Source organism: Nicotiana tabacum, chromosome 22, assembly GCF_000715075.1.
Source record: "Nicotiana tabacum cultivar K326 chromosome 22, ASM71507v2, whole genome shotgun sequence".
Lineage (NCBI taxonomy): Eukaryota > Viridiplantae > Streptophyta > Magnoliopsida > Solanales > Solanaceae > Nicotiana > Nicotiana tabacum.
Genome location: NC_134101.1, coordinates 2,383,429 through 2,405,146, shown reverse-complemented (window position 1 = coordinate 2,405,146; position 21,718 = coordinate 2,383,429). Strand labels below are relative to the sequence as shown.

Here is a 21,718-nt window from a genome sequence, read left to right as displayed (position 1 = left end):
TTTTTGGTAAGAAGAACAGTTAAAACTACTTCTACTTTTACTTATGGGGATAAGTTATTTTTTTCTGCCTCCAGCCAAAAATACTTTTTTTCTCCCAAAAACAAACTTGGTAAAACACCTCAAATCGAGGAAAAAAATACTTTTGAGTTGCGGAATAGCTTGGCCAAATTTGGCTATTAGCACGTATCATTTTTCTTAACTAAGTTTTTTATTTTTAAAGGTAATCGGACAGCGCTAGTGAAGAATAAAGACTATACCACCAAACAAGTGAGTTTGGTGGCTATGTTAAAAAACATTATCACATCTGCACAAAAACTATGCAGTAATATTTAATTCTGTACATCTGATTCGTTCATCCACGTGCTTTACCTCAACCAGCAGTCCAGTAGTAATATTTTTGAATATTCTCTGGCAACTTTCAAAAAATTTTAAAGAAAAAAAAGGCTAAATATACCCCTCTATTTTTATATATTTGTCTGTATTTAACCTCCATTATATTATCGGCTCAAATTTACCCCTACCGTTATACTATCGAGCCAAATCTACCCCTACAATCAATAGACTTTTAAAAATACTTCTTGATCTGTTAAGTAATTCAAAATCTCCCAAATTTCTTTTATTTAAACCACTTATTGTTCTTCTTGGTCCACTATTTTAATTTCAAAAATTACTATTGATATAAATGCTAAAGTTACTAGACTATACAAATTATTCATAATTTTTTTTTATTATCAATGCACCAATTTCTCTCTTTGTAGTAAATATATGTTCATAGCCTGTTAAGCTTCTGTCATTATTTTTGTTTAATTGTTACTTTTTTTTTATCTTCTTGCCACTTTTATCTTCTTGGACAAGAGGGGTTGCTCTGATGGTAAGCAACCTCCACTTCCAACCAAGAGGTTGTGAGTTCGAGTCACCCCAAGAGCAAGGTGGGGAGTTCTTGGAGGGAAGGATGCCGAGGGTCTATTGGAAACAGCCTCTCTACCTCATGGTAGGGGTAAGGTCTGCGTACACACTACCCTCCCCAAACCCCACTAGTGGAATTATACTGGGTTGTTGTTGTTCTTGTTGTTGTATTTATTGTGTAGTATATGCAACTGATCATCATGTATGTACATGTATATTCAAATATATTTTGTCATTGCCTGGTTAGTATAAAGTTCGAACGACTGACTTAAGAGTGCAAAATGTGTAGGCGTTTAATTAAAGTAAAGTTGAATTAGACAATGTAAAGCCTCCGAGAAACTTCAACTTCAATTACTAATACTTGCAAAGTCTCCATACATTTTGTGCAACGAATTCATTAAAATTGGGATATTTTAAATACTTTTAGAATTTAGAAAAGGTACCTAATTTAAAATTTTCAATTTACTATACTTTGTTTATTCGGTTGTATTATTTAATATATATTTTTCTCTAATTCAAAAGGCATGTAAATGCCAATTATTTCAAAAATAGTGGACCAAGAAGAACAAGTGATTTAAATAAAAAGAATTTGGGAGATTTTGGATTACTTAACAGATCAAGGGGTATTTTTAAAATTTTACTGATTGTAGGGATAAATTTGACCCGATAGTATAACGGAGGTTAAATATAGACAATATATGAAAGTAGAGGGGTATATTTTGCTCTTTTCCCTTTTAGTAAAAATTAAGATAATATTGGTTTGGCAAATTGAATGACCGACAATTTTGGAGTCCACTAGTATAATAGTTTGTGGTTATTAGCCTCCTACTTTTCCAATAAATCAAATATATAATTTTACTATACATCTGTGTGATTTTACCATATATTTTTATTTTAAACTTCTTACTTAAATATATATAATTTAAGTTGAAAGTCGCAAATATTGGCGAAGCCACATGGTCACAAGGGTGGTCAGTTGACCACCATTTATCGAAAAATTATATTGTTTATATAGGTAAAATATTACGTTTTAGAGGTATATAACACATATTGAACACAATTTGTCGAGAATTTTTTTTCACTTCTTTTAAATTTGAATAACCATGAAAAAATTCTTAGCCACGCCACTAGTCGCAAACCTCCTTATAACCCTCTACCAAAAAATAGTTCAATGTATTCATATGTCCTTCAATTAAAAAAAAATAACAGGTCACATTTTTCTTCAACTTGTACTTGAAGCCATCTAATTAACTATTATTTTTGTCCAAGATTTGTGAGGGAGAAAAATGTAAATTTTTACTGAAATTTAAGGAGAAACAGAATAATATTTTTAGAAAAATAAGATTATATTTTCAATAATTTCAAAAAGAGAAAAAGATAGATGAGAGGGAGGGAGGCTGCCGTCACCTACCTCCTAGCTACTGCTCAACTATAGTACTTATTTTTCTAGTTAAACACATGTTTTCAGAGAATAACTCCATGTTGTTCGGCAGAATTGATGTTTATGTGTCGTATCAATCGTGATTTCCTTTTATCTTTTGTCGTTTTAACCTTTTGTTTACTGCAAATAGTATTTAAATAAAAGCTCCCTTTTAGGTGGGAAGATTATTATAAGCAGCACATTTTTTAAAGACTTATTTTTGCGACTTTATTTAGTTGAACGCTCGACGAAAACCCTGGTTACTTGATAACCGTTTTCTGCAGAAAAAAATAATATTATCTACTCCGCTGGATTCTAGTATATTTTACTATCAAACCTCTCTATAAAAGTCTCGTTTGTTTCGAATATTTTTGGATGTTATAGCGAAGTGTTGTTATAGAAAGCATATATTATAACATAACATGAAAATTAGTTCCGAAAAAACCTAATTTAATAGTGAAATATTATTATAGAAAGGTATGACTGTATCATTTTCTAGCAAAATATAATTACGTGCTTAACATAATTAACTAGACAGCAAGTCCTCGTGACAAAGGCACACATGTGAGTGTACCATGAAAATTAAAATTGTATGGTCTTACCTGAAATATCTCTGGATTTGTACATGTCAATTGTCATCTTAATGCAGAGGTCATACTAATATTGTATCATTTGAATTTTATCCAATGTAGTGTGCTTTTTTCGCGATAGAACATATGTACCCACATTCATTGTTCTTGATTTGCTATTTATGTAATTGAATGATTTTAAATGAAGTACTTATTATGAGCAATCAAATATGCTCCTACAAAATAATTGCAGATGGTACAGTTCAATCATCCAGACAAATAAATCTAGTCTATGTGACAAACACAATGTTCCAATCGTACTCAAATCTTGATTATGTGATAGAATATTTCACACCCATTTAATATAAATTCTAAAAATGCAACTGTGTAGTAATAAGAAACTACCTTGAAAAAATACGTAGAGATAGAGTATATATGAAACCTGGGTCATATTAAATAGCCAGACAGACAATTAAATGTCAACTCAGACTGCAATATCATTCTCCCCTATAATTATTTCTAGGCACACCCTTCTAAGCCCTTCCATCAATTATTGCTTTTTTAGAGATTGTAGACAACCAATAAAATCAGTCCACGTGACTCAACATCGCATTACATTACATCTATGCTATTCAATCATTTTGACGTCAAAAAATATCTTGGTATCATTTCTTCTGTCACATTTTGGAAAACGAGTTGTAACAGATTGGTTAAATCTTGTTATATTAAGTTGGCCAATTGTTCACCACTTGATCAAGAAATCCCAAAATCCCCGATATATCGAGTTTAATTCATATGCTTTTAATATTATTTTTAATAACAATCACTCATTAAAAAATAAAATTAATGTAGAAAACACGGTACATCATCAATAGAAATTTTCATTGAAGACCAACGTATAGTAATTACACAAAACGGACAACTACATTTCATATAAGCAATTTCTCTATCATCATTCATTGGCCTGTCTACTATTCATGGGCCATGGCCAATATAAAAAGGCAAAACATTTATGGCTACCTCAAAAATACACCAGCAAATTATCAGTCCAAGGTAATATTTCAAATGAAATGTACCAAATATATATTGTTGTGCCCAAGTCGATATTTTTTCGAAATTTGGTTCTCGTGGACCAATTGTTTTTACTTCTTTTTCATCAACCTCATAGTACAGTAGATGAAAACAAAAGATGCTAAAACAAATATGGAAAGTGACCTTCCCCACCCTTGATTCTGTGGGAGGTTTTGAGGGCCTGATTCATCACATAACTAATTGATCGTGACAACTGCTAAAATTGTCAATATTTGATAGTAATTTTTATTAGAAAGGTGAAAACAACATTTCTTACCCATAATCTGATTTCAGATTGAAGCTGGAGTTTTAGTTACGGGTTCGACCAGCAGCTTTAGCCACAACGAAATAAAAGCTCTACTTTTTCTTCAACCAACTTGACCATTTGGCCCTTTGTTATTCCAATGAGGGGGAAAAAATATTCTTAAGTATGCGCTCAGTTTAATCCTTCAATCAGCATCACAATATGTTCACTTTTCTCTACTGGAAAAATGTATACTCACAAGAAATAAAATAAAAAAATGTTTTGAGATGACCAACACAACTTAGCAGTTTGCATAGACCATTGTTTAATACATACATTCTAAAACTCAACTGCAAATTGAAGGTATCTGGCAAATACATATTTCTCCAGCAACTCCATATACCATAATAAAAGCTGACTAACTGAAGTTATTAAGCCATAGGCCTTTCTAACCTTCTTTTTTTCTTTACAATAATGGCCTTTCTAACCTTATTGGTGAAATCTTAATGTACTACTATTAAGGGATAATTCTAAAGTGCAAGTCAAAAAAAATTAAGGCGTTTTTGGTAGGAAGCTGAGAGTTCCAAACTTTTTACTGAGGCCAAATGATTAGTTTTGTTCAAGCCGTTGGATTATGAGACTCACTGCTGCATTTGCTGATGAGAATGCTCCATGAAAGCTTTCTTGATAAGATATGGATTCCAAATCTCCAGCCATCTTTAACAGTATCTCACCTATGTCAGTTTTATTCTCCAACAATGATCTGTAAAATGAATTCGCAGCAACTTCGCTAATCTCAACATTTGTTTCCTCTGGACAATATTCATCATCCAACCACTTGTTAAGAGCAGTTCTCAACCATTCAGATTCCTGTGTAAATGCCACAAGTTCTTGAGCCATGTATTCCAATAGAGAAAAGAGAGGGGGTAGAGTGGGACAATATGCAGATCAGAAACCTCTGCATTATTTCTAATTGATAAGGTAGACGCCGCTAAAAAAAGTAAGCAGACGTAAAGAAGTTGACCTCATATCTAGAATTATGAATTTCAAAACACGTGCAGATGCAGAAGAAAGGCTCCTGAGCACCATGCAAAATTCGTATCAATAGGAAAGTGCACCAATTCTTTCCCTTTTTCTTCAATGGGATTAGAAAGGATCACATTGCCACCAGCCAACATCAAGATTTTGCAAGATGTATGCAACAACGTGATGATAGCAAGTCATTCTCAGATGGACTACCTCAAGCTATACAGTATTGGACAATATCCACAACTTAAGTTCGACGCGTAAAACTAACTAAAATGGCATCTTAAAGCATTCAACATACATATTTTCCGATTAAATAAAACTTGCCAGATCATTATTAGAAAGGGAATAAAAATGGAACTCAATTTAAGGACACCTTATAGCATGTGAAGGGAAGGAAATTCCTACCCATCTTGCAAATGGTCTCGGGGAAAATCAGCTAAGATATATATTAAAGACAAAAACTATAGATAACATGCACACAAAAAACAATCTTGAGAGGAATTTTAAGCATATCTTGTTCAAATCTCATCTTGGCTCATCTACTCAAAGAGTGTACTGCAAATCACCACTTGAAAATAGTCAACATGCAGTAAGTAGAAGAGACAGGTTCCCGCAGTTACCTTATCCTACAAAGCACATAGGAGTTTAAACCCGATAATGATGCCACATATTAAATTGCTATTTCTATTGAAATACGTTCAAACTAATTAGCAGAGCTTATATGTAGAAAAGATCCTAATATGACAATTCACCCTGGGGTAATGGATAAAGGTAACTGAGAGCATCAAAAGCGATCACTAATTGTTTCATGTCAGAGTGCAAGACTTTTACAGTTGAGTTGCAAATCGTGTCGTCCTTCTCAGCAATGATTATCCTTAATCAGATGTAAAACAAATACGATACTAGCAGTTTCATTTTGCTGAATGGCAATGCCTCAACTACCATTCCGTGCACTTTAGAGCCTCTCAATACATATCTTGAAGAGATCTCTCTAAATTGATTTAACTTTTGCGGAACACTTGTAGTGATTGTAATTAGAATATAAAAATTGTTCCGAAGAGAACTTGCTAAACACAATCAAGAAGGCAAAAAGATTGAATTTTCAGAAAACACTTGGCATAGACACAGCAGAGGATGATACACAGACACAACTTAACGACTTACGGAAGATGAGTCAGGTCATAGTTCTCAAATTTCATAATGTGTTACTTGATAAAAGACTACCATTATTTGTATAACACTTGGCCTATTAACTATTTGGTCTTTAATATACCATGCCATTCGTAGTTTGATGACGAAGTAGAGGACTACCAAGAAAACTATGCGCCAATATATGATCGTTTCTAGCCAGACCCTCTTAACACAATGGCCACATAAGGTAACTATCATTGATCCCAGCAATGTCCAGGATCACAAAACAATCACAAAGAATTAAGTAGAAAGTTTTACTCTTCTATATTCTTTAGTTATTTCTAAATTTATTACCAATTCAAAGGAATTTAAATTCCAAGAGAACTTCAATTGACACAAATATTCTTAAAATTAGATTGGTAGTACTGAAGTAAGCATTCACTCTTTATGCATGAACTGCTTGATCAGACCCACCACAACTCAAAGTTAAGATCTTTCAACACTCCCAGGATATTTAACTGACTTCTTAATAGGTAATTCACAAAGAAGGTTCTCTTAGTTTGTAACTGCAAAGACAAAGTGCAAGCAAACCTCAGGTCATCAAATCCCTTCTAGGAGTACCAATTAAGCTAATTATTTTTCTGATACACCCTCACAAAACTGATTTATATTAAAAGAGTAATTGGGAAAAGACATGTGTTAATTACCTCGAGGGCTTTGGAGGGTTCAAGCCATTGTTGGGGAACCCTAAGATCTTCAATTAACTGCTCAGAGCTACCGTATTCTCCATTGCTTTGGGCATTTGAAAGCAAGACGAATATTGCTCCTCTAGAAAATGGACGACATTGATTAATGTTTGGGTATATCATAATTTGACTAAAATTGCAAGTATGTTTACGTGTAATTGGTCTTTGGCTACTAACAACAAGTTGTGAAAGGCGAAGACAGCAACAGCTCGAGATTGAGAGCAATCGGCAAGCCATTTGGAGACGTGAACAAGTGATGGCGGGAAAATGCGGGCGGGTATCGCAGTAACAACACAATAGTAGGTAGCTGTTTTAACGGCCACCCATTTTTTTGCTTTTGGATTTTGGATAGAGAAGATTGAAGAATTTTTGGGTATTGTTTGGGAAATGGGAAATAAGAAAACCAAATTAGGGAAAATGGAAAAGTCTAATCAAGTCAAAAGAATGGAGTATTATTATTTCGTTAAAAGGAAATAAAAAAAGAACAAAAGTATATTTTTTATACTTTATCGTTTGTAAACTTAAGTATAAAAACCTGAAAATATAAACACTCCCGTGTTTCTGATTTATATCCCCAAAAAAGAAAGATCTTTAGCAAAATGTGATAACGAGATTTCTTTTCTAAATAAGGATAAAGAAATTCGATTAATTGAAGTTGTTGCTTCAGCTTGAATTGTGATATCTTAGTTATTATATGTGTTCTCTAAAATAAACGAGACGATTACGTATATAATTTTTTAATATACAAAAATGATGAAAAACAAATGAGAATTTTTTAAGAGTAAATTCAAAGAATAAGTCCTCTCGTGAGAATAATAAATATATGAGAACTTTTTTTCCGCACTATTTTGGAGAAATATAGTTTTGTAGGAATTGAAATACTCTTATTGACAAAAGAATTATCAGAACCGAAAATAGTTTTTAGGACAAAAAAGTGGTTCATAGATATTACTAATTGTGACCAAATGAACAATTAGGTCATCAAGATCACCTATTTATTACTCATTTGTTGAATTTAACACAATTATTATTCATATCCTAAACTCCACCTTATCATGTCCAATTTCAATAATTAGTAGTAGTGAATAATTTATTAATAACTTGTGAAATTAGAACTTGACAACCAATTTAAGAGAAGGGCTCTGGATAAGAGATAAGAGCATTTAAGATCAGAAATAAACGCTAGAGACTAATTTAATACTACTCATTAATAATAAAGGTTTTGAATTTAATATAATTTTCTATACATATTTACGAAAAAATCAATACAAATAATAGTATATTTTAATTGACAAATATTTATATCCGCGCTTGACAAATGAGGTTAAAAATTAGAAGAATATTCGCATTATTGATCTTTTCCCTGAAATTTGCAACTTTGGTTGGAAAATTTCATTAATGTGTAATTTTGTGAGAATTCCAAAAAAAATTCAAAATGCATACGTGAAATGCGATTTACATGCATATTAAGTTTGTTGAGGTAACAAACAATCTGAGAGGTGTTCGTCAACTCAAATCGCATTGTAAATCAATGTTAAAACCAGCCCTAGAACTGTCATTACAGAGTTCTGAGCTATTAGGGAAGAAGTTCTGGTGAGTAACGGCGAAGAAGGTTCTAGAGAAAGAAATGGGAATTCACATTCAATGTAATAATCGAATATGTACAAAAAATGAGTATATGTAGACTAATGTATCACACTAACTAATAGTTGCATATACACATGTGCTAACTAATCATACAAACTATCTAGAAGAATACACCTTAAATAGCTAACTGTACAACACCATTAACTACTTATCTCTACACTCCCCCTCAAGTTGAGAATGGAAAATATTTTTCATTCCCAACTTGGACACTAGAACTGCATGTTGATGATGCCCCAATGCCTTTGTTAAAATATCAGGTGGTTGCTCCTGAGTGGCTATGTGTGCAGTCCCTTATCAACCCTTCTTGTATTTTTTCTCTGATGAAATGACAATCAATGTCAATATGTTTTGTTCTCTCATGGTATATGGGATTTGCTGCAATCTACATAGCAGCTTTGTTGTCACAGTACAAATCCATGGGCATCTTGACATTCACTCCTAGCTCTTTCATCAGCCCATTCAGCCATGTTAGCTCAGCTACATTGTGTGCCATGCTTCTATATTCTGCTTCAGCTGAACTCCTGGATGTGGTGCTTTATTTCTTAGCTTTCCATGAGAGTAGTGAGATGTCTTTGGTGTATGCATGAATTGACTTAGGCATTGCACTGCATATGCAATGTCTGGCCTAATGATGGTCAAGTATAATAACTTGCCAATGAGTCTCTGAAAGTTGTTTTTGTCCTTCAATGGCTCATCAGCAATAGTTCTCTGCACATACTCATCATATTTTGTACTCGTTAACTTCAGGTTTTGTTCTACAGGGGTGTCCTTAGGATTTGAACCTGATAGTCCTGCTTCTGATATCATCTCTAGAGCATACTTCCTCTAAGACAACTAAGACATTAGGATGCCTTCTTCAGACTTGGTAAATTCCATTCCCAGAAAGTATCTAAGCTCTCCAAGATCTTTCAATTTGAAGCTTTTATATAGGTCACTTTTAGCTTGATGTATCTCTTTCAAGTCATTACATGTGACAAGCAAGTCATCTACATAGACAAGAATAAGCACAAACTTATTGTTAGTAGTCTTAGTGAACAAGGAATAATCATGTCTGCTCTGCTGAAAACCAGAGGATAACAAGGCATGTGTCAGCTTCACATTCCACTGTCTAGAAGCCTGTTTCAAACCATATAAAGATTTGAGTAGTCTGCACACCTTATACTCCCCATGACTACCAAGTCCCTGAGGAAGAGTCATGTAAACTTTCTCAGCAAGATCACTATTCAGAAAAGCATTATGGACATCCATTTGATACACATACCAATGCCTGAGGGCAACAATGGCTATAACAGTTCTTATTATGGTCATCTTGGCCACAAGAGAAAAGGTATCATGGAAATCAATGTCTTCTTGTTGTGTGTAACTCTTAGCAACTAATCTAGCTTTGAACCTTTCCACAGAGCCATCAATATTATACTTGATTTTGTAGACCCATTTGCAACCTATGGGGATCTTTCCAGGTGGTAAATCAACTACATCCCAAGTATGATTTTGTTCTAAGGCTTCAATCTCAAGGTTCATAGCCTTAATCCATCTATCATCTTTAATGTCTTGAGAGTAAGAAGTAGGTTCAATATCAGCTGAGAAAGAAGCAAGCAAGGATTGAAAATGAACATGAAGATGAGAGTAGTAAGCAAAGTGATGAATAGGGTAAAGGCAAGAAGTAGAAGTTGAAGGTAAAGGAAGGTGAATGTAATCAGTCAGCCAAATAGAAGGCTTAAGTGTTCTACCAGATTTTCTAGGCAGCAAAGAATCAGTAGGAGGATCAGATGGACCAAGTGGAACAACAGAAGAAGGAGAGGAAATAGGATTAGGAGATGGAGTAGGTTAACTAATAGATGGAGCACGATCAGTAGGAAGGGAGAGAATGTCATATGGTAGAGGATCAGAACTGGGAAAACAAGGAGAAGAAGTAGAAGATGAATCAGGAGTAGCAAGAAATTTACTTTGAAGGGATAGACATTCTCGTGAAAGATAACATCCCTGCTAACTATGAACTTGTTAGCTTTAGTGTCATAGATTTTATACCCCTTCTGAGTAGTAGCATAAGCCATAAAGACACCAGGGATAGATTTAGGAGTGAATTTGTCATAAAAATCTGGTTTTGTGGCATAGCAGAGGCATCCTAGAGTTCTGATGTGAAAAAAAATAGGGGGTTTACCATGAAAGATCTCATAAGGTGATTTTGCATATAAGACAACACTTGATAGTCTATTAATAATATAGGTGGCAACAAGAATGCAATCCCCCCAGAACCTCAAGGGTATGTTAGCCTGAAATCTTAAGGCTCTTCCTACCTCTAGGATATGTATGTGTTTCCTTTCAACAACACCATTTTATTGTGGAGTGTGGACATAACTACTATGATGAATGATCCCCTTAGTTTTGAAAAGATTAGAGCAGAGGGTATTAAAAAATCCGTGACCATTATCTGATCGAAAAATATAGTGGTTGAGAATTGATTTTCAACAAGGTATAGGAATTCAGTTAAAACAACATACACATCACTTTTTAACCTCAAAAGAAAAGTCCAAGTCATTCTTGAATAGTCACCAATAAGAGTAAGAAAGTATTTGAACCTATTGTAAGTACATACTCTATATGGACCGCCGCACATCCATATATACAAGTTCAAAGACACAATTAGACTTGGAAGTACTAACAGGAAAATGTAGCCTAGTTTGTTTGGCTAGTGGGCATACATGACAATGACAAGTAGAAATATAGGACAATTATTTGTTGAGAGTAGGAATCTTTTGTAAGACTAAAAGAGGTGCATGACCCAGCCTTTGGTGCCATAATGCACTTGAATTTGATTGAACTGAAGCAGACATACAATTAGAAGTGGAAGTAGTAACATGTGTTGAGGGATTGAGGATGTAAAGACCACCCTTGAGCTTACCAATCCCCTTCACCATGCCACTGAAGAGGTCCTGAAAGACACAAAAATCAGGATAGAAATGAACTGAGCTGTTTAACCCTTTTGTATATCTAGAAACAAAGAGTAGATTAAACTGGAATTCAGGAACATAAAGAACATCATAAAGAACTTCTGAGTTAGGAAAAGTACATGGTCTAGTATGAGTAACTTGAGTACTATTTCCATTAGGTAAATGCACAGAAAGTGATTTGAGTTCAGGTACATGATATACTGATGATAGTAGATGCAAGTCTGGAACAATGTGATTGGAAGCCCAGTGTCAATAATCCAAGGACTTTGGTTAGTGGTAGAGGTACCTGCCATGTTGGTTGAGGCATCAGGACCCTTCTCCTTGTTCAGCAGCTTGAGAATCTGTTGGTATTGTTCAGCAGTGAAAGGCTAAACACTTGGAACAACATTCCAATATATACCAGTGTGAAGTTCCTCCCCAACAGTCACATTATGTGCCACATCTGCTGGTTGTTCATATGCTCATCTTCTCTTGTTGGTGAACTTGAATCCAGGTGGATACCCAATCATTTTGTAGCATCCTTCCCTCGTATGACCCTTCATTTTGCAGTAGTCACAGTACAACCCAGCATTTCTCTTAGGCTTTACATTGAAGGCATTAACAGAGGCTAGTGCAGTATGGTCGATATCCAGAGGAGCACTTCCTAAAATACCACCTTGTATTACCAAACCACTGTTCTTCCTCTTACTTTCTTCCTGAATAATCATGGAGTAGGCTTGATCAAGTGAGGGTGTTGGATGCATCATGAGAATCTGACTCCTTTGTGGTACATAAGTGTCGTTTAGTCACATCAGAAATTTTATAAGTTTCTGTTGGTGTAAAAATTCAACAAATGGTCCTGACTTCTCACAATCACAAGGTTCCAGAATTAATGACTCAAATTCATCGCACAAATCATTCAGGTTTGAAAAATATACTAATACACTAGAAACTCCTTGTACTAATGAGCTAATCTCCATATTCATGTGATAAATTTTGGTTGCATTTACCTTATCAAATCTAGTCTTCAACAAAATCCAGACCTTTTGTGCGTTTGAGGAGAAGACGATTCCCTTTCTAAGCTCATTCGCTACCGAGCTCATGATCCACGATTGAACAATTGCATTGCACCGGTCCCACTGGCACAATTGGAAAGCATCATTTTTGTACAAATCTCTAGTGCACGTTCCATCAATAAACCCCAATTTATTCTTCCGAATAAGTGACATTTTCATATATCGACTCCATTCCGAATAATTTTCAGTTTCGATAAGCAATTATGGGACAATTTGTAAACCATGTGTGTCGGAGGGATGCACATATAGATGATCGTTGCAATCGATGTGATGTTGTTCGCATGTGAAGATCCTGCTGTAGTTTCGACTGCATCGTTCGCCATTACAGATAATTTTTGAAGATTTGAGATCAAAAATTGAACTTGAGAAAAGGTGAAGAATTGAGAAGAAATTTAACGCAAAATTGAGGGAAATCGAAGAAGAGAAGAATGATATTAGAAGATCGTAACTTTCAGAAGCTCGTCACTCGGAATAGCCGAGAACCTAAGCTATGATACCATGTCAAAACCAGCCCTAGAACCGCCATTACAAAGTTCTGAGCTATTAGGAAAGAAGCTCTGGTGAGTAACATTGAAGAATGTTATAGAGAGAGAAATGGGAATTCTCGTTCAATGTAATAATCGAATCTATACAGAAAATGAGTATATGTAGACTAATGTATCACACTAACTAATAGTTGCATATACACACGTGCTAACTAATCACACGGACTATCTAGAGGAGTACACCTTAAATAGCTAATTGTACAATAGCATTAACTACTTATCTCTACAATCACATTTCTAAAATGTGACTTTTAAATTACATTTTCAAAATCCATTTTATAAATCACCTACATAAATCTCAAGTCTATTGCTAGAATAGTACATTTCTAATGCTGGCAATTAAACCAACATAAATCAGCTAAATATAATGGGTAAAGATTAGAAATCTTTCTATTTCTCTTTTGAAGTTTTTATCTAGAAAAAAGTAGGAATATAGCAATTGACTATTTATTAGTATAACACTATGTGAATTTTGTAAATAGTGCAAAGCATACTTTACCTGTTTCAATTTATATTGTATAATATGAGTCGGTACAAAGTTTAAGAAATAAATGAATACTTTTGAAACTTGAAATCTTAAACATGTTATTATATTTGTGTGGTTGTAAAACTTTTGAAACTTGTAGCCCAAGACATGTCATAACATTATGTGGCTATCAAAGCTTCTTATTAAGGATAAAATCGAAAGCATAAAAATAATTTTTTTCAAATATAAAAGAATTTTGAAACAGACTAATAAAAAAATTATGTTATATACGGTCGAAACTGATTTCGGCATTCATACGTCCGATCGAGATCGAAACATAATGGACCGAAGAAAGTCTTCATAATATCGATATGGGATCCGAAGAAGGTACAAACAATCTTCAAGTTTCAGGGACATGTCAAATATCGAGGTCGAAGTCATTATCGAGCCCGGGTCCAAATCTAACTATGATGAGATATGATGGAATTGAGCTTAAGGTCCAGAGGCCAACCAATACCGAGCCCAAGTCATTACCGGACCCCGAGTCGCCATCGACCTCAAACCCGCTTCGAGGTCTAAAACTGGAAACCGACCAATACTGAGTCCGACCAAGATCGAGCTCATAGACAGGAACCGTTGCAGCCGCACTAAGGGAGAGAATCTCGGCGAAAATTAGAGAAAAGTTGATTTATCATGGGTTCCCCACTATGTATTTTTAACTATATCTAAAGTAGGATTTCCCACTATAAAAGGGATAGTTGTATTTCTGTAAAGGGGAAAGATTTAATACATTATAACTAAGATATCATACACTCATATATTGAAGAGTTATCCTTTTTTAGTTTCATAGATTGATTCATCTTGCTTAATCCATAAATCATCTTCTTTCCAACTTTGCTTATTTTTCATTCTCTACAGTCAACACTCGATATTTCTATTCATTCTTACGATTTGTATCAAGTTATACCACATACCCTTAGAACTACGTATAAATTTAACTCTATCCATTTTTCGGGTAAACAGTTTGGCGCCCACCGTGGAGCTAAGGATAATAGTGATTATTTGATATGAATCTGCAAAAACACACCATTTTACACTTATTTTCGGAAGTATCTTTGATTTCGGATTAGCAACGACGAGTTCTCAATTAAATGGCCTTACCTATCGACAACGAAGCTGGTCTTCAAGGTGAGAAAAACAACTCGACACCCAGGGCCGAATGGCTATTTTTCGACGCCGTTGGAGCTCAAGTCAAAGTACCATTAGACGTTAATTCGCATATGCCTATTGAGACGAACCAACATTTTGAACTTGAAAATAGCTTTCACAGTGGTACTCGATCTGTAGCTCGAGAAACCCATAACTTCGAGGAAAACGGAATCAGCTTGCGTATGATTTTCGAAATGTTGCAAGCTCAACAGGTAGCGATAGCTCAGTTGCAGAATCAAAACTAGGTATCGAGCATGCCGGAGCTCAGTCGACCCCGAAAAGTCACCCACAGAACAGAACCAGCTATAGTAAGGTCAAATGAGCAAGAGTAGGGGACTAATCCCGAAATTGCTAAGATGTTCGAAGAACTGACCAAACGAATAGAATCATGAAAAAGGAGGATCGAGGCAAACGACAAAAAAATGGAAACATATAACTCCAGGGTTGATAAGATCCCAGGGAAACCACCGATACTGAAGGGCTTAGATTCTAAAAAATTTACACAAAAGCCTTTCCCTCCAAGCGCGGCTCCTAAACCGATCCCAAAGAAGTTTCGCATGCCCGAGATTCCTAAATATAATAGAATGACCGATCCCAACGAACATGTCACCTCTTACACATGTGCCATCAAATGGAACAATCTAGAGGACGATAAGATCGAATCTGTATTGTTGAAAAAATTTGGTGAAACCCTGACAAAGGGAGCAATGGTATGGTATCATAATTTACCATCTAGCTCTATCGATTCTTTTGCTTTGCTAGCAGATTCTTTCGTTAAAGCACATGCTGGGGCCATAAAGGTCGAGACTAGGAAGTCGGACCTATTCAAGGTAAGGCAAAAGGATATTGAGATGCTAAGAGAATTCATATCTCGTTTCCAAATGGAACGAATAGATCTACCACTAGTCACAGACGATTGGGATGTTCAAGCTTTCACTCAAGGTCTAAACGAACAAAGATCGATGGCTTCACGGCGGCTGAAGCATAACTTGATCGAGTACCCAGCTATTACTTGGGTTGATATGCATAATCGATATCAATCCAAAATAAGAGTCGAAGATGACCAGTTTGGCTCTGGGACCGTTATTAAAAGGGCGGCCAATCGAGAATAGAGGTCGATCAAAGATCGATACCGGCTGTATAATTGGAAATCCTACAAGCTCGATGTGCTGAACGACTAAAACGATACTACTGCTAAGGTACGCCCTCCCCCCTATTCAATTATATTTCGAAACTAACCCTTGTAGGTGTTCGACCAAAGACGAGGATTGATGAATTCGATCAGGAACAAAGATGGATTATTCAACACGAAGCCTTAGGTCTGAAAGCACGCGTTGCACTCTTTTTCCCTTAGACCGGTTTTGTCCCAAATGAGTTTTTCGGCAAGGTTTTTTAATGAGGCAACCATTGATTGTGCTAACTTGGAACAATTCAACAGTATTTGAGGCCTCCGTACAATCAACCTCGAATACTGGGGGCATACCATTGTCATTGAACATATCAACGATGATTATCAAGTACGGTGCAAAGGAAGTTACTTCGTTATTTCATGACAATAGGGTCTCGACAGGAAAGATTGTAAGGGCCAAATGGTCAAACGAGCCATGCCCATGTAGTTGGCCCGAGCCCTAACACAAAACATGAACACATGTATAATGACTTACAAAGAAAAATTTCTTCTTTACCAATATCTTATATTCAAGAAAAATTCCTCTATTTCGAGATCTATTACGCAAACAAGCTTAAGGGCCGACCATTACCCCATAAATCGGGGACTGCCAACCGAAAAATCAACTAGTTCGAGCAACACTCACACGACTATAAAGCCCAAGGGCTACCCCGACTCGAGTTCGAGCAACCATTCTCACTCGGGGACTATCTACGAAGCCTAAGGGATACCCTATTTCGAGTTCGAGCAAGCACTCACTCGACCACTAAGCCTACGAGCTACTCTTATTTCGAGTTAGAGCAATCACTCACTCGACTACTAAGTCTACGGGATACATTACTTCGAGTTCGAAACACTCACTCGACTAATAAGCCTACGGGCTATATCATTTCGAGTTCGAATCACTCACTCGACTAGTAAGCCTACGGGCTACATCACTTCGAGTTTGAGCAAGCACTCACTCGACCATTAAGCCTACGGGCTATATTACTTCGAGTTTGAATCACTCACTCGACTAATAATCCTACGGGCTATATCACTTCGAGTTCAAGTAAGCACTCACTCGACCATTAAGCCTACGGGCTATATTACTTCGAGTTCGAATCACTCACTCGACTAATAAGCCTACGGGCTACATCACTTCGAGTTCGAGCAAGCACTCACTCGACTACTAAGTCTATGGGCTATATTACTTCGAGTTCGAAACAATCACTCGACTAATAAGCCTACGGGCTATATCAATTCGAGTTTGAATCACTCACTCGACTAGTAAGCCTACGGGCTACATCACTTCGAGTTTGAGCAAGCACTCACTCAACCAATAAGCCTACGGGCTACATTACTTCGAGTTCGAATCACTCACTCAACTAGTAAGCCTACGGGCTACATCACTTCGAGTTCGAGCAAGCACTCACTCAACCATTAAACCTATGGGCTACATTACTTCGAGTTCAAATCATTCACTCGACTACTAAGCCTACGAGCTACATTACTTCAAGTTTGAGCAAGCACTCACTCGACTACAAAGCCTACATGATATTCTTATTTCGAGTTCGAGCAAGCACTCACTCGACTACAAAGCCTACGGGCTATTCTTATTTCGAGTTCGAGCAAGAACTCACTCGACTACTAAGCCATCAACTCACTCGACCATTAAGCCTACGTGCTACATTACTTCGAGTTTGAGCAATCAGCTCACTCGACCATTAAGCTTACGGGCTACGTTACTTCGAGTTCAAGCAATTAACTCACTCGACCATTAAGCCTACGGTCTACATTACTTCGAGTTCGAGCAATTAACTCACTCGACTATTAAGCCTAAGGGCTATGTTACTTCGAGTTCGAGCAATCAACTCACTCGACCATTAAGCCTGCGGGCTACATTACTTCGAGTTCGACCAATTAACTCACTCAACCATTCAGCCTACGAGCTACATTACTTCGAGTTCCAGCAATCAACTCACTCGATTATAAAGATCACAAAGTTTGAATTCGATCAAATTGCCTAAAGCCTCTAACTTATGAAAACTTTCATAAGGCATTAATGAAACGAGACCTTCACAAGGCAGAAAATAAGATATAGACAAATCAGGAAAATATCTTTATATATACAAAAATGTTTACAACATCCAAACAGGACCCTACATAGAAAACAGAAAAAATTCTAAGTCTCCTGGTTATCTCCCGAGGCGGTCTCTTCTCCATCGGGCTACTCCCCACTCTCAGACTCGCCCTCACTCCATCATCATCACCATCATCATCATCGGAATCCAAGGCTTCAACATCGGCTTCGAGCTCTTTAGCCCTTTTTATCTCCTTGGTGAGATCGAAACCTTGAGCATGGATCTCCTAGAGGGTCTCCCTCCGAGATCGGCACTTGGCAAGTTCAGCAACCCAATGTACTCGAGTGTTAGCGGTCTCGGCTGCCTCTCTTGCTTGTACCTGAGCAGCTTCAGCATCGGCCCGATAGACGGTCACGAATGCATCTGCATCGGCCTTTGCCTTTTCGGCGTCATATTTGGCCTTGGCAAGTTCAGAGGCCAACCGAGCCTCGAGATCCTCTATTCTTCTTGCTTGAACCGAGCTTTTCTCCTTCAAGCTTTGAAGTTGGTTTTTGGCCGATGATAATTGGGCTTGGGTGGTTTCTTTTTTAGCGGCAAGACGGTCCATGCTATCTTTCCATTCCAAGGTCTCCGCCCTTATCACATCGACCTCCTTACGAAGCTTCCCAATAACCTCAAGCTTCTGCTGCAGCTGTAAGATCGAAATATTAGCCACCATTCCGAAATCGAGCCCATGGGTTTTTAAGATTACCATTACCTGCTCGGTCAGGCCGGTCTGGTCTTGTTAAGCCTTTGCTAATTCGGCTCGGAGGTCCTTGATTTCTTCTTCCCTTTGTCCGAAGAAGAGTCTAAGGGCGTTCCTCTCCTCTGTGACCCGTCGGAGGTCGGCCTCATACCGACGTAGCTTAGTTTGAGATCGAGAACACGCTTCTCGATGAACCGCTGCGGCCTACGAAGAAAGAAGAAAAGAAGTTAGAAAAGAATAGCAAATATGAAAGTGGTATCGACGAAGGGAGTTAGAGCTTACCCGATTTAGAGCTTGTTGCACTTCACAGAAAAGGGCTGACACATCACTAGGGCCAGCAACATCCTCGACGCTAGTATACAAATCACATAAGGGGTCCTCCCCTTCATGAAATCGATTTATTTCGAGGGCCCCCAAAGCTTGGGCTTCCCGAATCGCCCCTTCGGAAAAGGCAGGAAGAGTGGGAAAGTCTCCGATTACTATTGCCCCATGCGACTCGTTGGGGCGCTCTCCTCAGTTCGAAGAGCTTCAGGACCGGCCCCTTCTGATATACCCACCGTTTGTTGACTTCGGTAGGAAGCATCCTCGATCTCTAATGATTCGGGGACTCTGCCCGAACCTTCCTCCGATATCTCCTCATTCCGAGGCGGAGCTTTATAAATCACTATCGATGCAGCTGCCTTTGGGGCATCAATGTTTTTCTTCATTCGGGCCACCAGCACAGACCCGCCATTTTCTTCTTCTTCTTCTTCTTCTTCCTCGTCTTCATCCCTTAGACGCATAACTGACTCCATGGTTAAAGGGATGATATTCTTCCTTGGCTTACGAGCCATCCTCGTCTTCAGTTTTGGATCTTTGGAAGCAGAGACCTTTTTTCTCTTATTATCCTTCACCGGTTTTGAAACAGAGATCGAAGCCTCTTCCTCCCCTGGCGGGGGTCTCAAAACCGCATCTTTTCCCACACCTACATACATGAAAATTGATTTAAGTATATGGAAAGCATCTCGTTCGAACTACCAAAGATACGAGAAAGAGACTTACCATGATTTTTGGCCTTCCATCAGTCCTTTGACAAATCACGCCATGAGCGCTCGACATATGTGTAGGTCGAAGCTAGATCCCGTACCCAGTTCTTGAGGCCAGGAACTGCACCGGGCATCCAAGGAACCACTGCATCACAAAAGGGGACATCAGTGAGAAAAGAAATAAATGGGCAAAATAGTAGGAGATAACAACAGAATTACACTTACGCTTCATGTTTCACTCCTCGGGAAATGGAATTTTTTCAGTCGGAATCAGGTCCGAAGTCTTCACTCGAACGAACCTGCCCATCCAGCCTCAATCCCTGTCCTCATCTATGCTCGAGAACAGAACCTTGGTAGCCCGGCACTGAAGTTTTATTAACTCGCCTCAAAAGAGGCAAGGGTAGTACAATCGAATGAGATGGTCGAGGGTGAAAGGCATCCCCTCGATTTTGTTCACGAGTAACAGATCAAAATAACAATCCACCAAAAAGAATGGTGGATTTGGCCTAGGGTTATTTGGTATTGACGGCAGAAATCAATAATAACAGGGTCGAGGGGACCTAACGTGAAAGGGTAGGTATACACACTTAAAAATCCCTTCACGTAAGTGGTGATATCTTCTTCAGGAGATGGGATTACTATTTTTTTATTCTCCCAATTCCAATCTTTTTTAGCTGTTCGAGGTGCCCCTCGGTTATCGAACACATATACCTCGATACTGGCTCACATCAGCCGGGAACCGATGAGTCTTTATCGACCTTAAAATCAGAAGAAAGAACACACGCCCCAGGAACACACTCCCCATGCCGTGGCTCCACCGGTATTTTGTGGGCGACAGACTGTGAAGAAGAAGCTTTTTCTTTTTGAGGAATGGTTTTTGATGTTTTCGCCATTTTGGATTTTAAGATCGAAAATAGAAGGAGGTAACATAGATTTGGTGTTTTTGAAGAAAGATTTTGCAGTAAAAAATTGCAAATTTACAGATGAACTCAGAAGAAGAACTTGGAAAACTTGGAGATTGAAGATGTAAAAGTGATAAATTGTAAAAGGAAGGGCTATTTATAGATTGGGCAATGGCGGTTCAATATCAGTGGTGGCCGACCACCGTCTGACACACATTAAATGCCTTGAAAAACTAAACCGACGTGACAGTTATCACGTGCGTCATGTTCGAGCCCGATGTAAACGTCAGCTTATATCTGATCGAGCCGTTGGAAAATCATATCGTTTTTCGCCATATCCTTCCCGAGAAACGAGAGGACTATTTGTATACGGTTGAAACTGTTTTCGGCCTTGTACGTCTGATCGAGATCGAAACATAATGGACCGGAGAAATTCTTCGTGATATCGAGATGAGATCCGAAAGAGGTACAAACAAGCTTCAAGTTTCAGGGACAGGTCAAATATCGAGCTCGAAGTCATTATCGAGCTCGGGTCCAAATCGAACTATGATGAGATGTGATGAAATCGAGCTTAAGGGACAGATGCCAACCAATACCGAGCTCAAGTCATTACCGGATCCCGAGTCGGCATCGACCTCAAACCTGCTTTGAGGTCTAAAACTGAAAATCGACCAATACTGAGTTTGACCAAGATCGAGCTCATAGATAGGAGCTGTTGCAGCCACACTAAGGGAGAGAATCTCGGCGGAAATTAGGAAAAAACTGATTTATTATGGGTTCCCCATTATGTATTTTAATTATATCTAAAGTATGATTCCTCACTATA

General features: G+C 37.5%; 1 protein-coding gene across 1 annotated transcript; it reads right to left on the bottom strand.

Annotated features, from left to right (window-relative positions):
- Positions 1–4,500: 4,500 nt before the first annotated feature.
- On the bottom strand, positions 4,501–7,545 carry LOC107780017 (uncharacterized). Its single transcript, XM_016600528.2, has 2 exons — positions 7,078–7,545; positions 4,501–5,080 (listed from the first exon to the last, which is right to left on the bottom strand). The coding sequence occupies exons 1-2, from the start codon at positions 7,351–7,353 to the stop codon at positions 4,820–4,822; spliced, it is 537 nt and encodes a 178-aa protein (XP_016456014.1). The 5' UTR covers positions 7,354–7,545; the 3' UTR covers positions 4,501–4,819.
- Positions 7,546–21,718: the final 14,173 nt, after the last annotated feature.